Source organism: Colias eurytheme, chromosome 18 (assembly GCF_061535395.1).
Source record: "Colias eurytheme isolate Ceu_HAF_F1 chromosome 18, ilColEury1 Martin Lab GWU primary, whole genome shotgun sequence".
In the NCBI taxonomy this organism is placed as follows: Eukaryota; Metazoa; Arthropoda; class Insecta; order Lepidoptera; family Pieridae; genus Colias; species Colias eurytheme.
In genome coordinates, this window is record NC_142997.1 from 9,212,860 (window position 1) to 9,237,568 (window position 24,709).

At 36.0% G+C, this 24,709-nt stretch overlaps 1 protein-coding gene across 1 annotated transcript in view; it reads right to left on the reverse strand.

The window, feature by feature from the left end:
• Positions 1 to 850: 850 nt before the first annotated feature.
• TTLL5 (Tubulin tyrosine ligase-like 5) overlaps positions 851 to 24,709 on the reverse strand; it is a 33,499-nt gene continuing 9,640 nt past the window's right edge. Inside the window, exons 2-16 of the mRNA XM_090112323.1 lie at positions 13,903 to 14,495; positions 13,661 to 13,791; positions 13,159 to 13,376; positions 12,632 to 12,845; positions 10,811 to 11,067; positions 10,233 to 10,432; positions 9,271 to 9,343; positions 8,880 to 9,018; positions 7,667 to 7,886; positions 6,907 to 7,063; positions 6,425 to 6,571; positions 4,138 to 4,294; positions 3,041 to 3,207; positions 2,581 to 2,766; positions 851 to 1,690 (exon numbers count right to left, since the gene is read on the reverse strand). Coding sequence (XP_089968449.1) covers positions 1,537 to 1,690; positions 2,581 to 2,766; positions 3,041 to 3,207; positions 4,138 to 4,294; positions 6,425 to 6,571; positions 6,907 to 7,063; positions 7,667 to 7,886; positions 8,880 to 9,018; positions 9,271 to 9,343; positions 10,233 to 10,432; positions 10,811 to 11,067; positions 12,632 to 12,845; positions 13,159 to 13,376; positions 13,661 to 13,791; positions 13,903 to 14,495 — 3,013 coding nt within the window. The 3' untranslated portion in view covers positions 851 to 1,536. The remainder of the gene's footprint in view (positions 1,691 to 2,580; positions 2,767 to 3,040; positions 3,208 to 4,137; positions 4,295 to 6,424; positions 6,572 to 6,906; positions 7,064 to 7,666; positions 7,887 to 8,879; positions 9,019 to 9,270; positions 9,344 to 10,232; positions 10,433 to 10,810; positions 11,068 to 12,631; positions 12,846 to 13,158; positions 13,377 to 13,660; positions 13,792 to 13,902; positions 14,496 to 24,709) is intronic.

The following is a 24,709-nucleotide window of genomic DNA, read 5'->3' on the forward strand; positions in this document are numbered from 1 at the left end:
TTTTGGTTGTATGGTAACGAAATGAGTTATTTATTCTTTTTAATATATTATGTACTTACGGAAATTGTCACCTTACTCTATTTGCAAGATTATAAAATAAAATAAAAAAAATATTCGATTGCATCACCCTTATAGAACTGGTAGTTTTTTACTTCGTATCGGTATAGTATTTGTCGGTACAAATACTATAACATTTTTTATGATAGTATAATTCAATTTGAAACGATGTTTATGGCGATTTTAAGTCCAAGAATTACGAAATTCACAAGCGATGTTTCTGTGCCTTAATAAAATGTTTAGTATTTTTTCTTTATTTCATAAGGAATATATTGATATTTTTTATTTGCCTACTCATAATTACAAATTGATGATGTTCTATTTTATTAATGTTTTGTTGAACAAATATTGTACTCATGTAATTACCATTTTTAGCCTATCTGTTGTTCTAATAAATTTAAAACTAGATGATGTAAAAATACTGTTTTACTTTCTATTGTCAATCTCAGAAGCAACGTGCAAATCTAGTTTTTAAATATAATTCGTAGGTTTTCTCATATTTATTGCTTATTTTACTTTGTATTTTTAATTGCTTTTGTTTTTACGATTTTATAAAAATGGCGAGATTCAAAGCTGTATTGCTGTAAGATTTAAGTGCATAAGAATTATTTAGAAGCTTAGTTTAGAAGTATCGATAAAGGAATGAGTTACTCGGTATTTTGAAGATTTTTCAGACATGGTATTATTACATAATTTTTAACGAGAAATATAAAATATAAATCATAAGTAGAACGTTGGTGAAGATAAAATTTAAACAATACTTGTGACCATTGTAGTGACAAATAATCTTGTACATTAGTAAAATTTTAACACTTTCTACAATTATTAGAAATTGTTTTTGATGACATTTTTAGCAAGAGGGTGATACAAAAACTTTTTTACTTATGTTTTATACTCCTCTAGTGACTTTACTGATGGAATCGAAGATAAGTAAGGAGGGAAAAGGGAACAAAGGAAACAGGAAGGATATAGGTAATTTTTATTAACAAACGGTTTTACTTATACTACTGGAGGTTCTGTTAAGTCGCTACACCGAACTTAGGTAACTTATTTTCACCGAACACACATGTAATTATTGCGATTTTTTTTTATTATTTACGATGAACACTTCTTTTTTTTGGTAGTTAAAAATTTAAAACGCATCGTATTGCCGCGATCGGTTCGTCGAATAATATTGTTCATTTGATATTTTCTATAAATAAATACAATTTACCAAAGTGGAGCCATGATATTATAGCGAGTGAATGTGTCAGTTTGTTCATTCTAAAAAACTATCTATTGAACCAATTAAAATGTACTGGGTATTTTTAAACAGCTACCAAAGAATTGCTCCCAAATATATCTGTTTGTTATAAACAATCATGACTCCACATTGTGAACCATATTTTTTAATATAGCAACACTGTTCTATAGACAAACATATCTTGTCTATGGTCTATTCGGGTCCTGTTCTAAAGACAAAAATATATTGTCTATGGTCTATGATTTCGCGTATTTGATAGCCACGTTGTGCGGCTTCTCCTCCTTGAGGGAGTCTTTCAGCACGATATCGGATGTCGTGTAGGGGGGAGGAGGGGGGCTTTCTGACTCTGCTGCTGCGCTTGATTCTGATTGGCTCATATCTGGTGTCGGCCTGGAATTGAAAGTGAAAGTTATTGGAGATTGTGGCTGATGTATTATGTAGAATGTAAATTGATTACATTTTTCGTCAATAGTTGAACTTGTAGAATTTTTATATAATTTGTGTTAAATTCTTAATTGAACTTTTACGGTTAAAAGTTTTTGAGCTTTACGGTAGACGTGCCGTGTGACGTGCGGTAGAGCGTTACGCTCGATGTGCGGTAGAACGTAACGCTCGACATGCGGTAGAGCGTAACGCTCGATGTGCTGTAGAACGTAACGCTCGACATGCGGTAGAGCGTAACGCTCGATGTGCTGTAGAACGTAACGCTCGACATGCGGTAGAGCGTAACGCTCGATGTGCTGTAGAACGTAACGCTCGACATGCGGTAGAGCGTAACGCTCTATGTGCGGTAGAATGTAACGCTCGACATGCGGTAGTTTTTGAGTCTTTCTTATCTGGGCGTGAACACTGTTCGTGTATTGTTTCCCGTCTCTCGCAGCTACTGAGCTGTATGACACAGATGCCGTACATGGTCAAATGACCAAATTTACCCCCGGTAACTCTCGGAAATTAAATAAAAATTCCGACTTGGTGGACCACCATTTTTGTACGGCACTGAGCGGTTTCTTATTATTTTTAATGGATCTATCGATGGTTAAGAATGCCGTACAAAAATATATGACCAAAATTTACCGAGTCTACCTGTACTTTTCAATTCTCATCTGCACTCAGTTGGACTTACAAATGACGGCATAGTGATGAATCTTATTATTTTATGCTCTTCTATCGTTCTAGATATGTCCCCTGGTGGTTCATTTGACCCATATTTTTTTCCTATGCGGGCTTGTAGTCTAACATTGCTATCTGTCTGTATATAAGTAGTGCACACAGAGCGGTACCTGTACTTGCGGCAGTTGAGCGGCGCCAGCGCGGCGAGGTGCCGCAGCAGCGTGTGGCGGGAGCAGCGCGCGAGCGCGGCGGGCGGCGCGTCGACGCACAGCGCACTGCGCGTGTCGCCGAGGAACGTCGCCACCCAGCGCTCCGAGCGCAGTACCTGCAGCAGCACGTCCTCCAGGTCCGCCTCGCTGCGACACGTCACCGATTACGCACTCGAAGAATGTTGTGAAAACTTAACGTAATAGAAGTGTACAAAATTTACAAAAAATGCACGTTTTATTGTTGTAATGTACGACATGATATAAAAAAGTGTACAATGTAGCGAAATTGTATTAGTGATCATGTAAAAATATGAAAAAATTAACTAAAAACTAAAAAAAAAGATTTTTTTACTTTGCAAACGGGAAGTGTTAAAATGGAAAAAATCTATTAATAAATGAGGGTAGAAGTACAAACACCCACCTGGCCGCGTACAAAAAGTGCGCAAAGTGTATATTCGAGACGCATCCGTCGCGGTCCGCGCTGTCCGTGTACAGGTCCGTCTCTCTGTAGTACATGTAGAGGAAGTCGTTGAGCTGCTTCGCGATGATAGCGCACCGGTCCTTGTCGCACATCTTCGCGGACGGGCCCTGGCGGCGCGGTAAAGCATTACGCCCGGCACATGGTAGAGTGTAACGCACAACGTGCGGTAGAACGTAACGCTCGACATGCGGTAGAGCGTAACGCTCGATGTGCGGTAGAGCGTTACGCACGATGTGCGGTAGAGCGTTACGCACGATGTGCGGTAGAGCGTTACGTACGATGTGCGGTAGAGCGTTACGCACGATGTGCGGTAGAGCGTTACGCACGATGTGCGGTAGAGCGTTACGCACGATGTGCGGTAGAGCGTTACGCACGATGTGCGGTAGAGCGTTACGCTCGATGTGCGGTAGAACGTTACGCTCAAACGCTCGCGGCGAAGTATTATGGATAGAGCGCGAGAAAGAATCGAATAATATATGAAAGGAGAAGTCCTCTATCTGTAATACTTCTTAGATGGTGACACTTATGTTAAATTATACATAGTACATACTATTATACCTATTTTCAAATGTAACTAGTTTAGCTCAGTTCGGAGATATTTCTATTTATTTCTAACATACTTTAGATTAAAGAACTTAAAACAGACTAAAAATAATAATATACTATAATATAATTTAATTGCTTAAAGTCAAAACAATACAATATAAGGGACAAGTCTACTCCAACAAAATTAATGATCAAGCATCACTAAGTTACTAATTTTACATAAAAGCTGCATATTCACCCAACCGCAACAACCGATCATATTTTTCTTTGTAAAAATGATTTAATGTGTTGTGTATGCATGCACTTTTCAATTTCAAATCCACAATCCATTTGTTTCATTTGACATTGCAACATGAAATTATTTTCATGTTGTTTTTCGCTTGCGCACGCGCATCAATTATATTTCATGCTAAGCTACATCTCGTAAGCTCCTAGCCCAGCTCGTTGCTAGGCGACGGGTGCGCACACACACACACACACACACACGTCACCTTTACATTGTACGGCATGCGCAGCGAGGCGGACGCGCGCCGCAGGAAGCGCAGCACGAGCGCCGCGTGCTGCGCGCCCAGCTCGTTGCTAGGCGACGAGATGCGCTTCAGCACGTGCGTCAGGTACAGCCCGAACGCGCGACGGCCTTCACCCATGCTGTGCAAATAAAAAAAAAATAGATAAACTTTCAAATAGGCCAGCTATAACTGACATTCGATTAAAACAACTACTGTTCGGAATTTGAAAATATTAAAATAAAACAAATCTAAAACCCCTTCCAGACGACACAATTTAATCAGCCGATTTGATTGCCGATGAAATCGGGCCCAATTTGATCGTCTATCCACACGTACACAATTAAATCGCCAATTTTAGTTCTGCTCCGTTGCCGTTAATAATGTATAAAACTACCATTTTAAAAACGTATTCTAATTGCCCGTATTTGACAATTTACGTGACATTTTAATATTATCGTGTAATATTTCACAAATTTTATGCGGATGGACCATGACACTTTTAATGAATTATTATCTCTAGTAAGCCCATACATTACTAAACAAGACACTGTTATGAGAGAAGCTGTTAGTCCTGAGGAGAGACTTAAATATCTAGCATCTGGAAGAGATTACAAGTAAAAATTGGCCAATTAGCGTCCACACCACCCAATTTGATCGGGCAATCCCAAGGCAATCGCAAATCGGCCGATCCCGACCACCCAATGACCTTCAATTTCATATTTCCGTCTAGACGACCCAATTTGATTGCCAAACTAGTCAAATTGGACGAAAAATTGCGTCGTCTGGAAGGGGTTTAAACATGTAAACATTCTAAATTCAAAAAACATTCGACAATTAGATATCTTCATTCACTCAGATTTTCAATCCCGCATTATTTTTCACATTCCACATTCGAAATTCAAACAACATTCGAAAATTTTCTCAATCAGCCAGCCTTAGATTACAAAATAAAAGACAGATGGAGCGTTGCCGAACTAAACCGAATGATTTATCGTCATTTTCAATAAAGCTATGTGTGCTGTCATTTCGCCGCTGCACTGTACGTACACGGTGCTTCTGTGTGCGTGTAATGTTACCCGCTATTGAAAAATTTCCCAAATTTTTCCCCGACTACGGAAAAAAGAGGGTTATGTTTTTCGAGTTTATGTATGTATGTATAATATTTCTTTGACACGCCCTGCAGTACCGTTGGACCGATTTTGAGTTGTGAGGTTTAATTGCAATCATCTGAATTATTATGTTAGTGGCGGTAGTGACGTAGGCTATATACATAAATTAGCAGTCAAGTTTTAATTTTTATTTTAATATTATTTCGGGTTTGTTGATATTTTTTTTATAATATTGTAAAAATTCTTTTATTATATAAAGTACCTGCCTACTAAAGTTATATATGGACAAAATAATTGTATTCAATTTTTAACTAAATAAATTACATAAAAAAATGTGTGCGTGTATTAGTGTACACACGTAAGAAGTAAAACTTCTTTATGACCTTATTTTTCAAAAAATAATTTGCAACTTTACAGAAATACGTCGAATCACGCGTGGTAGGGACAAGAAAAAGATGGCACGTAACGAAACGAAAAAATGTTACACTAAATTTTTTTCCATACCCGAAAAAGAAGTTTCACTTCAAAGATTTTCAATATTAACTAAAATAATTATATTATTTTTTATTTTTCAAAATACATATATGAATGCAAATAGCGGTAGTTTTTAGTCGAGAATACGGGACATTTTATTTTCATCATATACATCATAGAGTTCACATAAATTAAATCGCTAGCGAAAACGACTATGGCGTTTTTAAGCTTTATAAAAGTAACAAAATAATGTATTATGCTTATTAAAATAATCTAATAATGATCATGAACCTTTAGTGCACTTTACAAATAATCACATTCACGATCGAAAAATCCAACAGCATTACCCTGAAGATCTTTTAACCGTTTTACCAATAAAAATGGCAAATTCATTTTCAAAATACTGGCAACATACGTTGAAGTTTTGTATTCCTTCATATCTGTAAAATTATTATTCGTATAAAGAAATAAATCAGCCAAATAATCTACAGAAAACCTGTGAAACGATGTTTTAACCTTTTTTTTTGTTTTCGGGAACAAAATCAAAAAGCTTTTGATTTCGTATTTTCTTTGACAAGGGCGACGGGCGGTTGTCATGCTCCATCTGTATTTTATTTTGTAATCTAAGCAGCCAGCATTTTCCCATATTCAGTCTATATAGCATTCTAAATTCAAAAAGCACTAACGTGAGCTTCATCCCATCGTTGATCTGTCGCTTTATAAGCTCCTTGGCCCGTCTCGCGTCTCGCGGCGGTGTGGTTGTGTCCGCTGGTGTTGAGATCTGGACGGCTGGTGCTGCGCCCGCTATACACGCTGCTTCGTAGCGCTTTAACCTGTGATCGAGGAATACCTCGATATATTTTAATTTTATATGAAAAAATAATTTATGAAAATGTATAACTTTTGACATAATTTAAGATAGCTGTGTATAGTTTAATTAATGACAATAAAACTTTTCACTCCACCTCATCACGAGCGAAGACATGAGTAGAATGTAAGGTAAAATAGATGAAGCGAAGCGAAACATTTAACCAATTCAAAAAAATGATATTGTACGAAGTATCTCTAAACTGACTCTATGTACAACTGGAACTTTCACCTACCCGCAATTTTCCAATTGCTCTGTTCCTATAAATTTTTGTCAACTACCCGCAATTCCAAAACACACCTCTGCGGAGTATCAGTGAGGCTAGTAGCGGCAGCCGCGTGCTGGAAGTGCGGCAACACGTGCGAGTGCACCAGCAGGTTGTAGTTGTGCTGCACCACCGTGTACGGCACGTTGTTGTTCAGTGACGTGGAGCACACCGGGATGCCCGATACTGGGTCTGTGGGGGGATATTGTTATAAATATAACAAGGTCTGTAGGGGGGGGATATTATTATAAATATAACAGAAAATTATAATTGGGCGATGAAAATTTCCTGTCAGAATAATCATGGACAAAATTAAATACAGCATGTTGTAATTATGAATAGACCAGAAAATTATAAAGGAGCTAATTGAGCAATGAAAATTTAGTGTGAAAATAATCACGGGCAAAAATGGGCAGCATGTTGTAATTATGAATAGACCAGAATATTAAAATGGAGCCAATTGAGCAATGAAAATTTAGTGTGAAAATATTCACGGCCAAAAATGGGCAGCATGTTGTAATTATAAATAGAGCAGAAAATTAAAATGGGCAGGAAAATTTAGTGTGGGATGCGATGGGCAAAAATAAATAAAATAATGAAAATAATTCTGTTACTTTAAACAGCGAGTTAAAAATAAGAAAACATTTTAAATAAATATCCGTGCATGTGAATATCTGCGAAGATTAATGTGAAACTCAAACAGTAATTTGTTGTAGTAGAAAAAAAAATTTTGTTGTTTTTATAAAGCTAATTTTTCATGTTAAAAAATTTGCCCCAACCCTGCCCGTGCCTCACCCAGATACTGCGAGTACTTCTGCCACGAGTTCTGGCTCGGAAAGATGCGCACGAATCCACCGCGGCGTGCGTACTGCGCCCGCACCGCACGTACTATGCGCAGCTCTTCACCCGTTAGAGAATTGCCCAGCGTCTGCCCCTGGGTCTGCCCCGTTTGCCCCTGAGTGGTAGGATTCTTTCCGCGCACGCTGACGTTCTCCGCTGAGTGCACGCGCCGGCACTGTTGACAGCGTCATTTAGGTAATTTATTATTTTCATTTCAATGTTATTATTGGGAACTATTCAAAATTCATGCGTTTTTAAACGTAAATTTAACAAATTTTTGTTTATTGTTTAAAAACACTTTCAATTTAACGACATTTTTAATTGAAATGAATCATAAGCATACGTATACGTTCATACCGTGATTGCACTTTTACATACATGTCCGTGTGTAAAAGTGCAATCACGTATTTGCGTGTAGGTGTGCGTGCATTCACGCATATACGTCAACTGATTGCTGATACGTACCTGTTAGCGTGCTCACAGGCGTGCGCGTATATGAACATGTGTGCTAGCACGTGTGTCTGTACGTATAGTGTACCGCGTACGTATTATGTACGTATACGTGTACGTATTATGTACGTGTACGTGTACGTATTATGTACGTGTACGAGTACGTATTATGTACGTGTACGTATTATGTACGTGTACGTGTACGTATTATGTACGTGTACGTGTACGTATTATGTACGTGTACGTGTACGTATTATGTACGTGTACGTGTACGTATTACGTACGTGTACGTATTATGTACGTGTACGAGTACGTATTATGTACGTGTACGTGTACGTGTACGTATTATGTACTTGTACGTGTACGTATTATGTACGTGTACGTGTACGTATTATGTACGTTTACGTGTACGTATTATGTACGTGTACGAGTACGTATTATGTACGTGTACGAGTACGTATTATGTACGTGTACGTGTACGTATTATGTACGTGTACGTATTACGTACGTGTACGTATTATGTAGTGTACGTGTACGTATTATGTACATGTACGTATTATGTACGTGTACGTATTATGTACGTGTACGTATTATGTACGTGTACGTATTATGTACGTGTACGTATTATGTACGTGTACGTATTATGTACGTGTACTTATTATGTACGTGTACTTATTATGTACGTGTACTTATTATGTACGTGTATGTGTACACTCACCGCTCCGATCCGCATCTTGAGCGACTGCGGCGCGGTATCAGCCCGCGACATGGGCACGGCGGGTAACCCCACTAGCGTGAGCGTGTCCGCTAATAGAGCTGATTTCACACGAGCGTCTAGAGGACTCTCGCACGCTAGGCTGGAAAATTACGTCAAAATTACGTCATAAAGTTAGTCGTTGATATTATACAGGGTGTTCTAACTTCTTAGTGTAATATTTATATATATATTTTTTTTTCAAATAAGTGATTTCAAGTGATTGTAAAATTAGATATAATACAGAGTATTTTAAGTGTACCCAAAATAAATTATCAGCAAACGTAAATAATTAGGAGTGACCGTAAATGTTTGTAGATTTCGCCGATTGCATGGAAAATTTAAGCATACATACCTGGGAGATAAATTGATTTCCAATAGCCACGGTTTCAACATATCGTCCACCAGTATGTCATAGCCAAATAGCTCTGTAACAATAATACATAATCTATACTTATAATAAATCTGTAGAGAGGCCAATTCTGTACATGAAATATATTTAAAAAAAAACTATGAAGGGGTGATAAGGGATCGCTACTGATGCCAAAAATGCAATCAGTAAAATTTTTGTCTGTCTGTCTGTCTGTCTGTCTGTATATTCGTTATAGAAACAAAAACTACACGACGGATTTTAACCAAATTTGGCACAATTATTCTTCATACTCCTGGGCAGGTTATAGTAAAAGAATCATGTAAGTCGGTGTAGAAACACCAAAGTTATACATGAAATACGCTATAAGTCATCGCGCGTGAATACAGAATCATGCAGCCATAAGGATTATTTTTGTGTATCAGTTGCCGCGTTCGACGCGCTACGCGGCGGGAGCTATAAAAAGGCGGCGGGTCTGCACCCGTTTCGCGTTGTCATGGCATCACGTGTGAACGGCTGAACCGATTTCGATAATTCTTTTCTATTATATTCCTTGAAGTACGAGGATGGTTTTTATGTAGAGAAAACGTAAATATGTACCACGGGCGAAGCCGGGGCGGACCGCTAGTATTACATATTATGATATGATTTATTATATACATTTTAGGTAATAATTTAAGTTATATACATTTTAGATAAATTCAATTTTGAGCAACAGTTACATCCTGATATGGAACAACAATAAATCTTAAAATTGCATTTACATTTATTGACCACAAATTTTTGAAGTGAAACTTCTTTAGGCGCTTTCAGAGTAAAATTTCAACGTCATGGCAATACCGCCACGTCATGGAGAACGAACTTGCCAAAGAAGTTTCACTTCTGACACGTGTGCTCGGCACACACGATGTTTTTTATTAAAATTACCACCCTGTACCATCACTTACCAAAGCAATTAAACAAATTAGGCACAAACACCCTCGCAGCCGCCGTTATAGTCTGCGCTGAGGATAATATCGACTTGACAACAAGGTCTTCAATGGCCGCCATTAAAGCCGCCGTGTTACGTCCCTGTTTACGCAAGTGACGTAATAGAGCTGAAAGTGTCCATTTGTGGCCGATGTTACCAGCGTTTGGGTCGTCGCATCTGTGAAATTTATTTATTGTTTATATTACATTTTTTTTTTGTTTAAAAAATTGGTTGTTATAACTTGTTTACAATAAAAAAAGTTGTTTAAAAAAACCAGCACAAAAGGCGGTATTATTAACCAGTATTAATAGTTCAATTTATAGGTTAATTTTTTGACCAAGCACTTAATAGAAAGCTCAAAATGTGCTTTTTTCGATTATTATCAATTCTAAGCAAATAAATGTGGGTAACTAGAGAAATTATGGATATACTTTGGTGTTGCTCATGTCTTTGTCAATATTACACAGGTAACAGGTTTTATTATATTGTATCATAATTTTAATATTTTTACAAATACGAATAACAATCAAAGAAAAGAACTTCACTTTCACTCACTTAATATAATCCGTGTGGTATTTATTAATGCTGTAATTACACAGATGCATGCACGGGTTCCACAAATTCTTGTTCGTTTTGTCATATTTCACAGTAGCGAATCTAACCAGTCCTTCTTCATACAAATATATAAGTAGAGGATCTATTGACGTCACGCACACGTACAAGCGCAGATCGCATTTGTGTCCGCCAATCAGGAGCGGCTTGTCTATGTATTTAGCTACTACTACGTTCTCGCCTTTTGGTATTTGTTCTGGCTGAAAAGACGACAAAAAACTTACAAATAAATATGAAGTATTATTTAAAAAAAAAGGGAACAGTTACCAATTTATGTATTTGCAGTGTATTATAAAAACAATAATGAAAACAATTTATTTTCTACATAGATGACGACGACGATGATCACAAAAAATGTACACTACATTGTTGCAGAATTTTATGCCATTTTTTTTAAATTTTTTGAAAGTTGTCGGATTAAAAAAAAAACGATGTTTTCATGGTTTCTATTGCCAACTTCCCATAGTTATTTGTATTAGCCATTTTGAAGTGTTTCAGTCCGCTTCTATAGAGAAGACATCATCACCTATCCTACCACATACTCACCGTATTGACAATATAAATCCCTCGGCCCCTACTAGAAGCGGCCGGTTTCACAATCCACGGCCCCTTGGTACGATAATGCGTGGTACATAGTTCCTTGTACTCGCCGGGCATCAGGAACGTGGTGGGGATGAAGTCGAAGTGCTTTAACCAACTTCTATAGAGAAGACCATAAGTTCATCGCCTACCCTACCACTTATACGTACCGTATTGACAATATAAATCCCTCGGCCCCTACTAGAAGCGGCCGGTTTCACAATCCACGGCCCCTTGGTACGATAATGCGTGGTACATAGTTCCTTGTACTCGCCGGGCATCAGGAACGTGGTGGGGATGAAGTCGAAGTGCTTTAACCAACTTCTATAGAGAAGACCATAAGTTCATCGCCTACCCTACCACTTATACGTACCGTATTGACAATATAAATCCCTCGGCCCCTACTAGAAGCGGCCGGTTTCACAATCCACGGCCCCTTGGTACGATAATGCGTGGTACATAGTTCCTTGTACTCGCCGGGCATCAGGAACGTGGTGGGGATGAAGTCGAAGTGCTTTAACCAACTTCTATAGAGAAGACCATAAGTTCATCGCCTACCCTACCACTTATACGTACCGTATTGACAATATAAATCCCTCGGCCCCTACTAGAAGCGGCCGGTTTCACAATCCACGGCCCCTTGGTACGATAATGCGTGGTACATAGTTCCTTGTACTCGCCGGGCATCAGGAACGTGGTGGGGATGAAGTCGAAGTGCTTTAACCAACTTCTATAGAGAAGACCATAAGTTCATCGCCTACCCTACCACTTATACGTACCGTATTGACAATATAAATCCCTCGGCCCCTACTAGAAGCGGCCGGTTTCACAATCCACGGCCCCTTGGTACGATAATGCGTGGTACATAGTTCCTTGTACTCGCCGGGCATCAGGAACGTGGTGGGGATGAAGTCGAAGTGCTTTAACCAACTTCTATAGAGAAGACCATAAGTTCATCGCCTACCCTACCACTTATACGTACCGTATTGACAATATAAATCCCTCGGCCCCTACTAGAAGCGGCCGGTTTCACAATCCACGGCCCCTTGGTACGATAATGCGTGGTACATAGTTCCTTGTACTCGCCGGGCATCAGGAACGTGGTGGGGATGAAGTCGAAGTGCTTTAACCAACTTCTATAGAGAAGACCATAAGTTCATCGCCTACCCTACCACTTATACGTACCGTATTGACAATATAAATCCCTCGGCCCCTACTAGAAGCGGCCGGTTTCACAATCCACGGCCCCTTGGTACGATAATGCGTGGTACATAGTTCCTTGTACTCGCCGGGCATCAGGAACGTGGTGGGGATGAAGTCGAAGTGCTTAAGACCGCGGAAATATTGCATCTTCTCTATGTTCTTGAACAGTTTGTCCTTGCGCGTGAGCTCGTATGACCTGTGGGTGGTTTTGGTTTAGACATAAGAGCTAATCTTACAGTAACTTTATAATTGTATGCGTGTTGGGAAATTGATAAAAGCGTATTAAATTGTACACACATTTCAGGAAGATAAACGAAAAATTCGAATCATTGTAATTTAACCATTAAGCATTGAAATAGAAGAGTGATACATTAGTAACATTTCATTGTCATTTTTTATATCGATTTTCCTGGTAATAATACACTAAGTACTTAAAACTACCCTCAGAAAAAGTTTCCCCAAAAAAAGTCCATTCACCAATATATTTTTCTCCAATTATATTTCCCTACCTTGGAAAGTGATTAACCCGTTGATACGGCGACAGGGATCTCAGCACATCGGGCTTCGGATGCAGCCCCGCCCACAGAAGGTTGAAGTCCTTCGACTCGGAGCAGGCCTCTTGCAGTCCGTGGGCTTGCAGCAAGCGGTGGAGGAGCTTTGTCTCCGTGTTCACTAGCTTATACGTGAGCCGGAGTATCCAGGCCGGCATGTGACAGCTTTCTAATACCTGGAAATTATGAAAAAGATACCAAAATCGTCGCCTTACTCCATGAAGTGACGGTATTGCCATGATGAGACCTTGAAAATTTGCTGTCAATGCGCATAAAGAAGTTTCACTTCAAAAATATATGATAACAGTATAAAAATTGGCATAAAGATACCATTTCTGTACGTTATTGAAGTAATAAATGAATAGCATGTAATTTGTAGATCAAAATGACATTAACTTAGAAGTTTTGCTACGTTTGATGCGCATTTGTTTATAGGTAAGTATAATGAGAGTGTACGCACCTTAACACTATCAACTTTGACTAGAGAATGTTCAGAGTCGTCGCTGTCGTTGCCGGGCGATATCGTCCTTTGTATTTTATTCTTTTTACTTTTCCCTTTGTTCTTTTTACCTTTCTTTTCTTCTTTAATCTCTGAAAAGAAAATAATTATTTGCTATATTTCCTCTATATTATAGCAGGACAGTAGGTGATTATTATAAGTTTTTTTACAGATAGTTGTAGTTGTAGTAGCATGAACATTACCTTTAACAACTGGCGGAGGTTCTTCTGGGGGTTTTATATTAGCGGTCGTGTTCTCTATATTCAAATGTTTCTTCAGCGTAATTTTACTGAGATCATTGAGCACATCTTCAATGTCCCTCTTGTGTTCGTGGCCCTGCTCTTCCACCGACACTGTCTCTGGTATCTCCGCCTCACTGACGTGTCGAACGACGTACGCCTGCCCAGTAAACTTGGTGTGGTTTCCGAACGTCTCCATAACGTCGTGCATGATCGTCTTCGGCCGCACGCTGAAGGAATGCGGCTCGGCGACCAGCCTCTTCGCCATATTCTTCGCCTTATTCAATAAAATTGTTGTCCCCGTATTATTGCCTACTGTTTTGGTCGTCGATTCCATCGAGGGTGTTCTGGACGCTAGGACGCACGATCTGAATATCAGGACGGCGCCCTTGGAACCGACCGGCCCGCCGGAAACCCAGTCGGATATGGACCCTTCATTTTCCTTCTCTTTCTGGTTGCTTGGGGCCTCGTCATTCTTTCTCATGCTATCTGTCTCTCTTTCTGCGGTTTGAAGGCCAGATGTAGACGGAATTGTGGTTTCTGTTGATACATGTGGACTGGAATAAAAATTTACATTAGGTAAAAAGTAATTTAATGTAATGTAATAAACTCAGGGTGCCGAGGTGGTAACGTGAATGTGAAAAAAATGTCATCAAGCGTCTATTTCGTTGATTTTCTAGTACCTAATTGACGAAACTTCGAAGATGACATAAAGTTTTCATAACTACTATAACAGAGATTCAGACGGATGGTATAAAATATCAGTGAATATACTAATTCTAGAATGGCAAACATTCCAATATGATTCTACGTCTCCTTTCAACTAACAAGAAGATTATAATGATGTAGGTACCTCTAGTACCTGTACCTATTCATATTAAACTAAACCTTTGTTATGTTGGCATTCTAATCATTTTTCACAATATAACGTAAATAGACCGTAAAAAGCGAATCAGTTCCATGTCAAGGACACTAATAGCTAAGCGTTAAGCAATGCTTCATCAGCGTTTAGTGATTAAAAGCATTTGCAGCGTGTTCATGTTAATAATTGTCTCGCGGTGGAAAAATATATGTACCCTTGACCGTATTGATCGGCGACAAGTTATCAAATGATCGAAACTAATACAAACAGCTGTTGTATGAATCTATAAGTACTGGACACAATATGTTAATTGCCACCGGAAATGTTTGTTGTAGGGGTTGACATTAATTACAATGGTAAAGTGTACTAATAACGAATAGGTACATTATCGGCATGAATTGATATCTAAAACTTCAACAGAGATTTAGTATTACTGTTTGTTTGTATTACTATATATCTAGAGGCTCATATACTCTTTTCTCTATGCTTGAATACAATTAGATAATAGGCATGACGAAAGATTTTGAAATCCTCTTCCATAATGTGTGTATACGTTTACTATACAAGAAAAACCCTATATTTCGGTAATATACTTAAATTTAACGAAGATAAAAGCCATTTTCCAAAAAATATTTATTAACTGTGCCAAAACAGCTCGCAGGTGTCATGGCGTAGGCGTGACGTCACACTTTGGTAAATACGTAATTATTTGTACGCATTGCGAAGAAAATTAAAAAAATATTTATTTAATATGTGTTATAGAAACGAATTTCAAAGTTTATAAGTGGTGTGCAGTATTGCAGTGTGAATCCACATGAAAATAATGCTCAAAAATGTGTTAGTAATTATTTTAAGCGAGAAAATAATAAGAAATGATTGTATAAAGTTGGCGCGGAGAACCCCGAACCATGTATTCGTGAATTCGCAATTATATTTCTGTTCTGAGTCGATAAAGCATACGTGAAACAATAGAAAATAAATAAAAATGCGTATGCTCAACATATTCATAACAACAAAAAACATCTGACGTGAGTTGTTTACTTAAGCGTGACGTCACGCGTGTTTTAGTCAAAATGGCCAACTGCAGTATTTCAATGTTTTATTTTATTGATAATCTCATTAATCTTAATGTTTTTAAGATTTCTAAGTCACTATATGTAATTTATCTATTATACATTTTCCCTTAAAAACACTAATACGATCATTTATGGATACTGTCGTCATGCCTCTTGAATAATTCAAAGATTATAGAACATCCCTAGTTTAGGATAATAACTACTAAAGTTACAAGTGATCATTTCACCCTGTTCTAATAAAATAGTTAACAAGACCTTGTTATTAAAGCCTCTTGAAGCTATTCAGATCACATATGGTCAGCGGATCGATTGTGTTCATATATGGCCAGTGTTGTACCTCGCATAAATCGTTTATGACACATTCAGTGCAAGCGCATGTACCGTTATGTCAAAAATTATTGTTATTACGGTAGTAAAACTTTTATTTAGTTGGTATAAAATAACTTCTATATTTTATTCGTGAAATTTTGTATTCAGTTGTTTCGGGATACTAGATCTAGTTTCATATAAACTTTGAAAATCTTAAATTATGGTGCTTTTAAACTTTTTCATAATAAACTCCTAAATGAAATTACTGCGGAGATATAATAGAATTCGCCTGTATTTAGTGAACTTTAATTATAAGTAACTATGAGTAATTAAACAGTTATTAGATTTATAGAATTGCCAGACACATAAAGCTGTTTTTTCATACAAATTGAAGCGAAGGTAATGAATTTTTGTAATGAATTTTTTTCTCGCCATACTATTTCGCCTAGTACCTACTTTAATCTAGATTGTCATTTTAAAACATTTGTCTGCGAGTAGATTATTTTCATGTTATTTCCTAATATTCTAAACATACATTTAGGAATTTAAATATACATTTAGATTACTCGTTGTTTGTGTTCTCAAGATAAGCATATGACTGTGTACAGTGCAGACAGAAAGATAACATAAAAAATAGAAAAGTTCGTTAGTCTATTTCTTTCGGACAATCTCGGTAACATTTATAAGTAGAGTTTTTATTTCTTATTAAGACTTGTCATGCTTATGTTTTTCTAGTAGTAGTGTAGGTTAAAAGGTTACTAGGCGATAGAGAAATGAATACCTACCACCTTTTTTAAATCGGTCCTTAACAAGAATCAACACATCTTTATCGATAATTAATATGATTTGAAAATAATAAACCAAAAAGTTTCCTCTTTATTACTTTATACCAAGTCAACATAAAGGCCCATCTTCGTCGAAACCATTAAAACGAAACCCCGTGCAATGTAGGTTAGTGATAAGGAAACGTTTTAAAATAAATCCCAAGTACACAGCGCATTAGCACGCGCTGGACTATCGCGAATTACTGAGATACATTAGCCAGTCATGTATGTACGTTTTTAAACATAATATCTCGAATTACGGACGTTTTCTTAGGACTGTTTTTCAATGTATATAGGCTTAAACATTTCATGGAATATAGACGTCTTAGTGCCAATTTTTCAATCCTTGGACAGAACTTATTCATCCAACAGTATTAATCAAACATTACAGAATAGTGTTGTAAGTTCTTCGGCTTCTGAAATTTTACAGGAAACAATTTTGTTTTAAAGAAGGATTGAAAAAATCGGCTTTTAGACTGAGCCTATTTTATGGAATCCTGTATATCCTAGCAGGTAAATCTTAATACTATTATAAAGGCGAAAGTTTGTATGGATGTATGGATATATGGATGTATGGATGTATGGATGTATGGATGTTTGTTACTCTTTCACGTAAAAACTACTGAACCGATTACAATGAAATTTAGCACACATATAGAGGGTAACTTGGATTAACATATAGGATAGTTTTTATCCCGGAAATCCCACGGGAACGGGAACTATGCGGGTTTTCCTTTGCAAACGCGGGCGAAGCCGCGGGCGGAAATCTAGTAAAGAAATATAAAACTTTTATTTCCATCTCCAATGGAATGGTAGAGTGCCCATCGTAATAAAAAGCCTTTGTGTGGCCCATTCTAGGCTCAAATATTTATAGAGCTGCGGATTTCAGGAAACAACTTTTCTTTTGTATTCTATTTTCATCGCTTTTGGTTGAAATTTCAATTCCCTTCCCGGTATGTAAAGAGTCAAAATGTAGTTACTTTTGAAATATTCACAATATATTCTTATGGACACCGTAAGAGATAATACGTTATAGCTACATCAATAGCGAAGAATTGATGATCCCATGTCTAAACCGTTTAAAACTTTCAAAAGGAAAGGAACTTTGCAAGTATATTAGGGTTAACTTAAATTAAAGTGATGAGTCAAGCGCTCCAACATTCTACAGTCTATACAATATGCCGTAAATCTAAATTGGCGGAAGGATGTCACGCCAACAAAGTTTTGCCGATTGCTTATAAATTGTATAAAGGTGATGTTACACTGAACAGATGTGACTGATTAAAAAAGTAACATATAGAGGTTATTTCAGAAGAAAAGCGTCAAGGTAACTGCAACCTAAGTATAATTAGGAAAGAGTTCAATATTTAAATTTTAAGCAAAAGGACCTATGAACGATATAATTTGATAATGAAATGAAAATTACACAAGTTACAATTTCTGAAAAAGCTTCGATCCTCAGAAACTGATTTAAATAAGAAATACCTTTGTAGACTAGAAACTAGCAATTTAAGAAGCTTTACAAAAGTTTCAAGTACATTACTAGTATGCGAAGTACATATTATTATCTCGATGCTAGAATGTGTGTTATTTATAATTCGTTAAATTAAATAGAGGCAATTAGAATACTATGAGTAATTATAGCAAGTGTTTATAAACATCTGTTTTATCACTTAACATAGTCATAAAATCAACGTACATACTTAATCTCAAAATACCCTCACGTAAAGCAAACAAGCGAATAATACCCACGTGGTAATTAATGTTTATTTATAAGTTGCTCTAAGGATGCAAATATGCAATTGGTGAATTTATCATCACCGAGATATTCAGTGCCGACTCATCAATCGATTTCTGTATTTTCGTATGTATTACTCATTATATGAAATTGAAGTTACTTATCCATGGACTTAATTATTATAATGGACACTATAATTAAATCGATTAAGATTGTTTGTGCAATTAAACATCTAGGTATAGCTGAAGAGTTTGTTTGTTTGAACGCGCTAATCTCAGGAACTACTGGTCCGATTTGAAAAATTCTTTCGGTGATAGATAGCCCATTTATCGGGGAAGGTTATTATAGGCTAATTATCATCACGCTAAGACCAACAGGCACGGAGCAATGCGGATTAAACCGCGGGGCACAGCTAGTGTTTAATAAAATCAATATTTAATTATTTTAATTACACAGAATACCTACCGAATACCATTGTAAAATTTTGACCAATTTGAAACTTGCTGATTATTTTCGAAACGAAAATGTCGATGCCTTCATGACAAAACCGCATTAAAATCCGTTCAACTCTTTGGGAGCCAGACACAGATGTTAAACTTACATCCCTCAGTTGCGACTTGTGTTTAAAAATACGCTCCGAATTGGGAACCTCCGTAATTATCAACAGTGCAACTTAAATAAACCCGTTTAAAAGCAAAAGGTTTTCTCCCTTCGTTCAGTACAGAATATATTTATTTTTATTTTCATATCTATTTTTATCGATATATATTTGTAGGCAGAATTCTGATAGATGAAGACTTTTTAATAATTTTCCAACAATCTATTCACTCTCTTGCAGGATTTAGTCAAAATAAATGTAGATTATTCTTACAGCGTTTCATTTGTTGTTTAATAATTTACAAATTAGTAAATATTTGTTGCCCAATAACCATCGATTCCCAGAATAAACTTCAGATCATGTTGTTATTTTTAGATGTTTACATTTAACAGGATTCTAATGAATGAGACGAATGATTCAACTGAAATTTATTTAATGAACACATAATTTTGTATTTTAATTTGAACTTAGCAGTCGTTTGTACCATTTTTGCACGCCTCATAAGCGAAGCGTTGAGGTGGGTACTACTGTCACTTCGCGCAAAGAATCTGATTTTTCAAACTTAAAATGTCTTTATGTATCATACATTGCACTTGTAAGATAATACATACACACACATATTAAGAAAAAACACTATTTTTAACGTTCATGATATTTTTGATGTCATTTTTGTTATTTAAACTAGTTAAAAAACAGTTTAAAAAAGTTCTGTCTTGGACGTCCGTGTGTCTGTATGTGCGGATCCTTTTTCTTGTTAACACGATAGCGACCGAAATACTTTACTAATCGAGTCTTTTTTTTTCTCTTACGCTTGAGTATGCTCAGGAATAGAACCCTTTCATTTTTCAGGGTCTGATTCGATGTGGTTTAATTGTTATTAAATAAACAAAAATAATAAATTAAATATTTATTAAAAAAAAATTATGAGGCGTGCACTTTTGGATTTTCCAAATTATTTAGATTATACGTGCTTTGCTACCCGAAATAATAAAAAAAAAATGTTTAATATCATACGCACATCGTCGTCGTACAGTTTTACGTAGTATTTTATAGCTAACTAAACCATTAAAACTGAAACGTGAAAGTACAATTTATATCCGTTAAATGCTCTTGTTAAGGTGATTGCTACGATCTGTTCCCAGCCAATGTCCCGCTAGATGGCGCTGAATTCTACATTTCTAGTTTATTTGAGTTTTTGCGTAATTGGAAAAGATTAAGGTCGTAGGAATAGTCATGGCGGTTACTGAATATTATATTTTATTGAAATATGTCATATCATTGCCTTAAAATCCACCCAATTCGGTAAAAAAATGCATTATAACATCTGTCATTGCATACAGGGTCGTTTACACACACAGACGTATACAAAAATGATAAAGATTTAAGTCTAGATGGCGTGAATGTAAAACAAGTAGGATTGTTATAAAAATAAAAGTTATATTTGTTGGCGTAAACTATTTTGTTGTAATTTTGGGAAATAAATAATGTCAAAACTGATTACAATAAAACGCAGTTTTATTTTATTACATTACACTATTGTTTTTTTATCAAAACATGTATTTGAAGTAGCATATACCTATGATAATATAATATTATGCTAAGAATAATTATTCATACAACAACAAATCTAAAACACTATTTACTATGGAAAAAAACCAGGAAGGTGAAAAAGATATTTACGATTTCGGCGCACTCGACTTTTAGTAAAATATAGTAGGTAAAAATTAAACAATGGTAATGTAAATTCTAAACAAACTACTACCAAAATACAATTAGAATAAAAATCATTTGACTTGTTTATTTCACCCAGAGGCCAGAGGCGGCTCGTGACAAAATTGTATAGGTGTTCACTTGAAATAAAACAACGAAAATACAATAGCGTTCGGGATGATTGATTACAAAAAAATGAGCACCACATTTTATAAATGTCTATAACACTAAAAATTACAAAGTACAGGCTATTTCAAAACGAATTCAATGACTAGGTATCAATAATTAGTAAATCACCGAATTTGCATTCGCGAGCGTAGGTATCCATAGTGTTTGTCACTGACGGACACTGACCTCTATAACTTATAGTTATAGAGGTCAGTGGTGTTTGTTGTGTAAACATGTATGTATTTGAGTAGTTAGTATTCTGAATTTCTGATCCATGCCTATTCACTCAAAACTACATAATAACACTAATGATTTGTAACAGTAAATTATTTCAATAGGTAGGTATTTGAACATTTCCCAACAAGACGTAAGAATAATTATTCGTAGGTATACAAGATACAATAACAAATCTAATACACTATTTATTAATTTATTATTTACTAGCGGTCCGCCCCGGCTTCGCCCGTGGTACATGTTTACGTTTTCTCTCCATAAGAAGTAATAGCTAGAGAGCTAGCGCAAAGCTACCTGTATGTATTTGACCAGACCTGGATTTTTGTGTGTTGATTCCCCTATACCTACTATACATGAGATGAGGAGTCACTAAGCCCAGAGTGGTGGACGGGGCGCGCGCTTAGGTAAGACAGGTGGAAATTTTTGGCGAACTTTGAAACCATTTGACCACGTCTGCCATTTTTATATTTGAAAATAGATTATTATTACTATCGGAAAATAACAATGGCAGACCATTATCACGCGGATAACATTCTGGCAGACACTTATGAAAGTGCTGAAAAAAATACAATTTGAAAGTATTTGACCAGATCTGCCATTCATATATTTTATTTATTAGGGTCTTAAAAACTTATTTTCGAAACGGCAGACATTTTCATTGCGTACAGACTTCAGCAGACAACAAAACTTTACAGACTTCAGCAGTCAACAAGACTTAGCTTCTACATGGTCAGATGTATACAGGGTGTAATCGTTAAGTGTGCACAGGCGATTATTCCGTAACTATAACAGATATCAAAAAACTTTAAACTGATATTGAAAGTACTTAACCTAATGAGTAAAATGGCCATAATAAATTTTTAAAAATAAAACGAGAAATATCTAAAAAATTCACTTGAAACCCTCCCATACATTTAGTATGAGATATGACTATCCCATGTACATGAGTTGATCCAAAAGAATGATAATCAATATTAAACCAGGTCATTACAGTTACAATATTTCGCTAGATAGTCTTCTAGATACATAATATAATATAATATAATCTAACTAGATTTTTTTTTTCCAAAACTTAGAAAAAAAAACTTTGACTTCATCCGTAAAACCCCTCAACGCGGCCATCTCTTCGCTATCGTCTTAAAATTTTTTGCTAAGACGGTGTTTCTTGAGCCGAGGAAAGAGATAGAAATAACTAGGAGCTAGATCTAACAAACAGGGTGGGTGTTCAAGCATTTGGAATGCCGATTTTTGAATGGCAGCCATTGCAACTGACGCTTTGTGATCTGGTGCGTGGTCTTGGTGAAACAACATTCAAGCCCGCAGTTTGCCATGTCTCTTTTCCTTACTAACCTACCGCAATGTTTTAATATGGTCTGTGTAGCAAGAGCCCAACATCGTGGCTACCTTCTTAAAATATTCCACCAGAATTATTCCTTCGGCGCCCCAAAAAACTGCCGCTTTAATCTATCCCACTAATTTTCACTTTGAATTTCTTCATCGTCACTTTGGAAGCTCGCATCCAGGCCATTAATTGTTTCTTGGTTTCACCATAAACATGGTGAACCCGGGTAACGTCCATGGTCACAAATCGTGCCAAAAAATTATCCTGATCTCATTAAAAATTTAGTAATTCACCCTCTAAATATCGAATTGTTGTTTCTTCTTTTTGTCGGCAAAAATTCTGGCACGCACGGTTCACATTCAAATTAATGTAAATACTTGGAAACGTGGCCTATTGATATGATTTTTTTGTAATAACTTAGTGAGTACATGAGCAAGCAAAAAACAGTTATTTTGTATTTTTATGTGCACAGGAAATACCCAATTATCATTACTTTTGGATCAACCTAGTACATTTAATATGAAAGATTTTAGCGTTTTCTTTCTTTTTTTGGTTTTCTGCTTAAATTATTTCGCAAATTTGAAGGGAAGTTCATTTCGAAACTGCAAATAGAGCTCCTCATCGTATTGCACAATGAGGACGTCACTTCGATAATCTGCTATGAATACAAAACGTATGGGAAATAAAATGTATGGGAGCGTTTAATGTAACATTTTTGGATATTTCTCGTTTTATTTTCAAAAATTTATTATGGCCATTTTACTCATTAGGTTAAGTACTTTCGATATCAGTTTAAAGTTTTTTGATATCTGCAATAGTTACGGAATAATCGCCTGTGCACACTTAACGATTACACCCTGTATATATGTATTACGTTCCCTGACCTTACATCAATGATTTACTTTATTAATGTTTTTATGGTCATTTACATTTAATTTTGAAAACTATGGAATAAAATTTATAAATTTGATGATACAAAACTAAATATACATTTGTAAAGAATCTCAAATATAAAGTTGTGTTGCAAATAACAAATCATCATTGAAATATTTAGTTTATTTCTTTATTTAAGAAACAATTAACAATTACAAAACAACATAAAAAAACACGCATGCATTTATTGAAATGTTCATTCATCATCACTATCGTATGGCGTTGTGTGACTCGTCTTCATAATCCATTGAATCGGATTCTGTAAAAGTAAAACGTAAATTATATAATAAAAGAAATGAGTCATTATAAACTTACCTAGTAAGGCAATGCCTTTGATGTCGCACGATGCCGCCGCGCCGCCAGTGTAGGTACTTCTGCTGCTACATGAAAATATGCTAGGGTTGCAACAAATGGGAAATAAAACAATTGTGATTATTACTATTATGATGTAATCATTTATTCATATTATGTACATTCAAAACAATTGCTATTATTAAATCTGATGTAATTATTTTTTCATAAATATATAATTATTATTAATTACATAATATATTGCACTGTGAAATATTTACGTATCACTTTATTTTTGATGTTCTTGTCTTTTATAAAATTTAAGTGACGCATTCGCATTGGGATCAACAATCCGATAAGAAAAGAATGGAGACAACATACACATAGCTTTGATTTCAATTCTACAGATACAAAATATACAATCTATCTAAAATGATACAACGGATGTTTCCTGCGTTTTCTCGTCAAAATACCGAAACAACGTAATTATTGTATAGTAGTTGGGCGTAAAAGTAAAAAAACAAATGAAAAGTGTTTTCCATATGATTATTTATTAAATTTACGTGATTAAGAATAATTTCAACGATACAATTTAGTAACCGAGAATTCAGAGGATTAAAGAAAATACCTGCCTGATCATTTTATCAAACTCTAAAAGAATTATGGTTATTTCGCATCACTCGGTT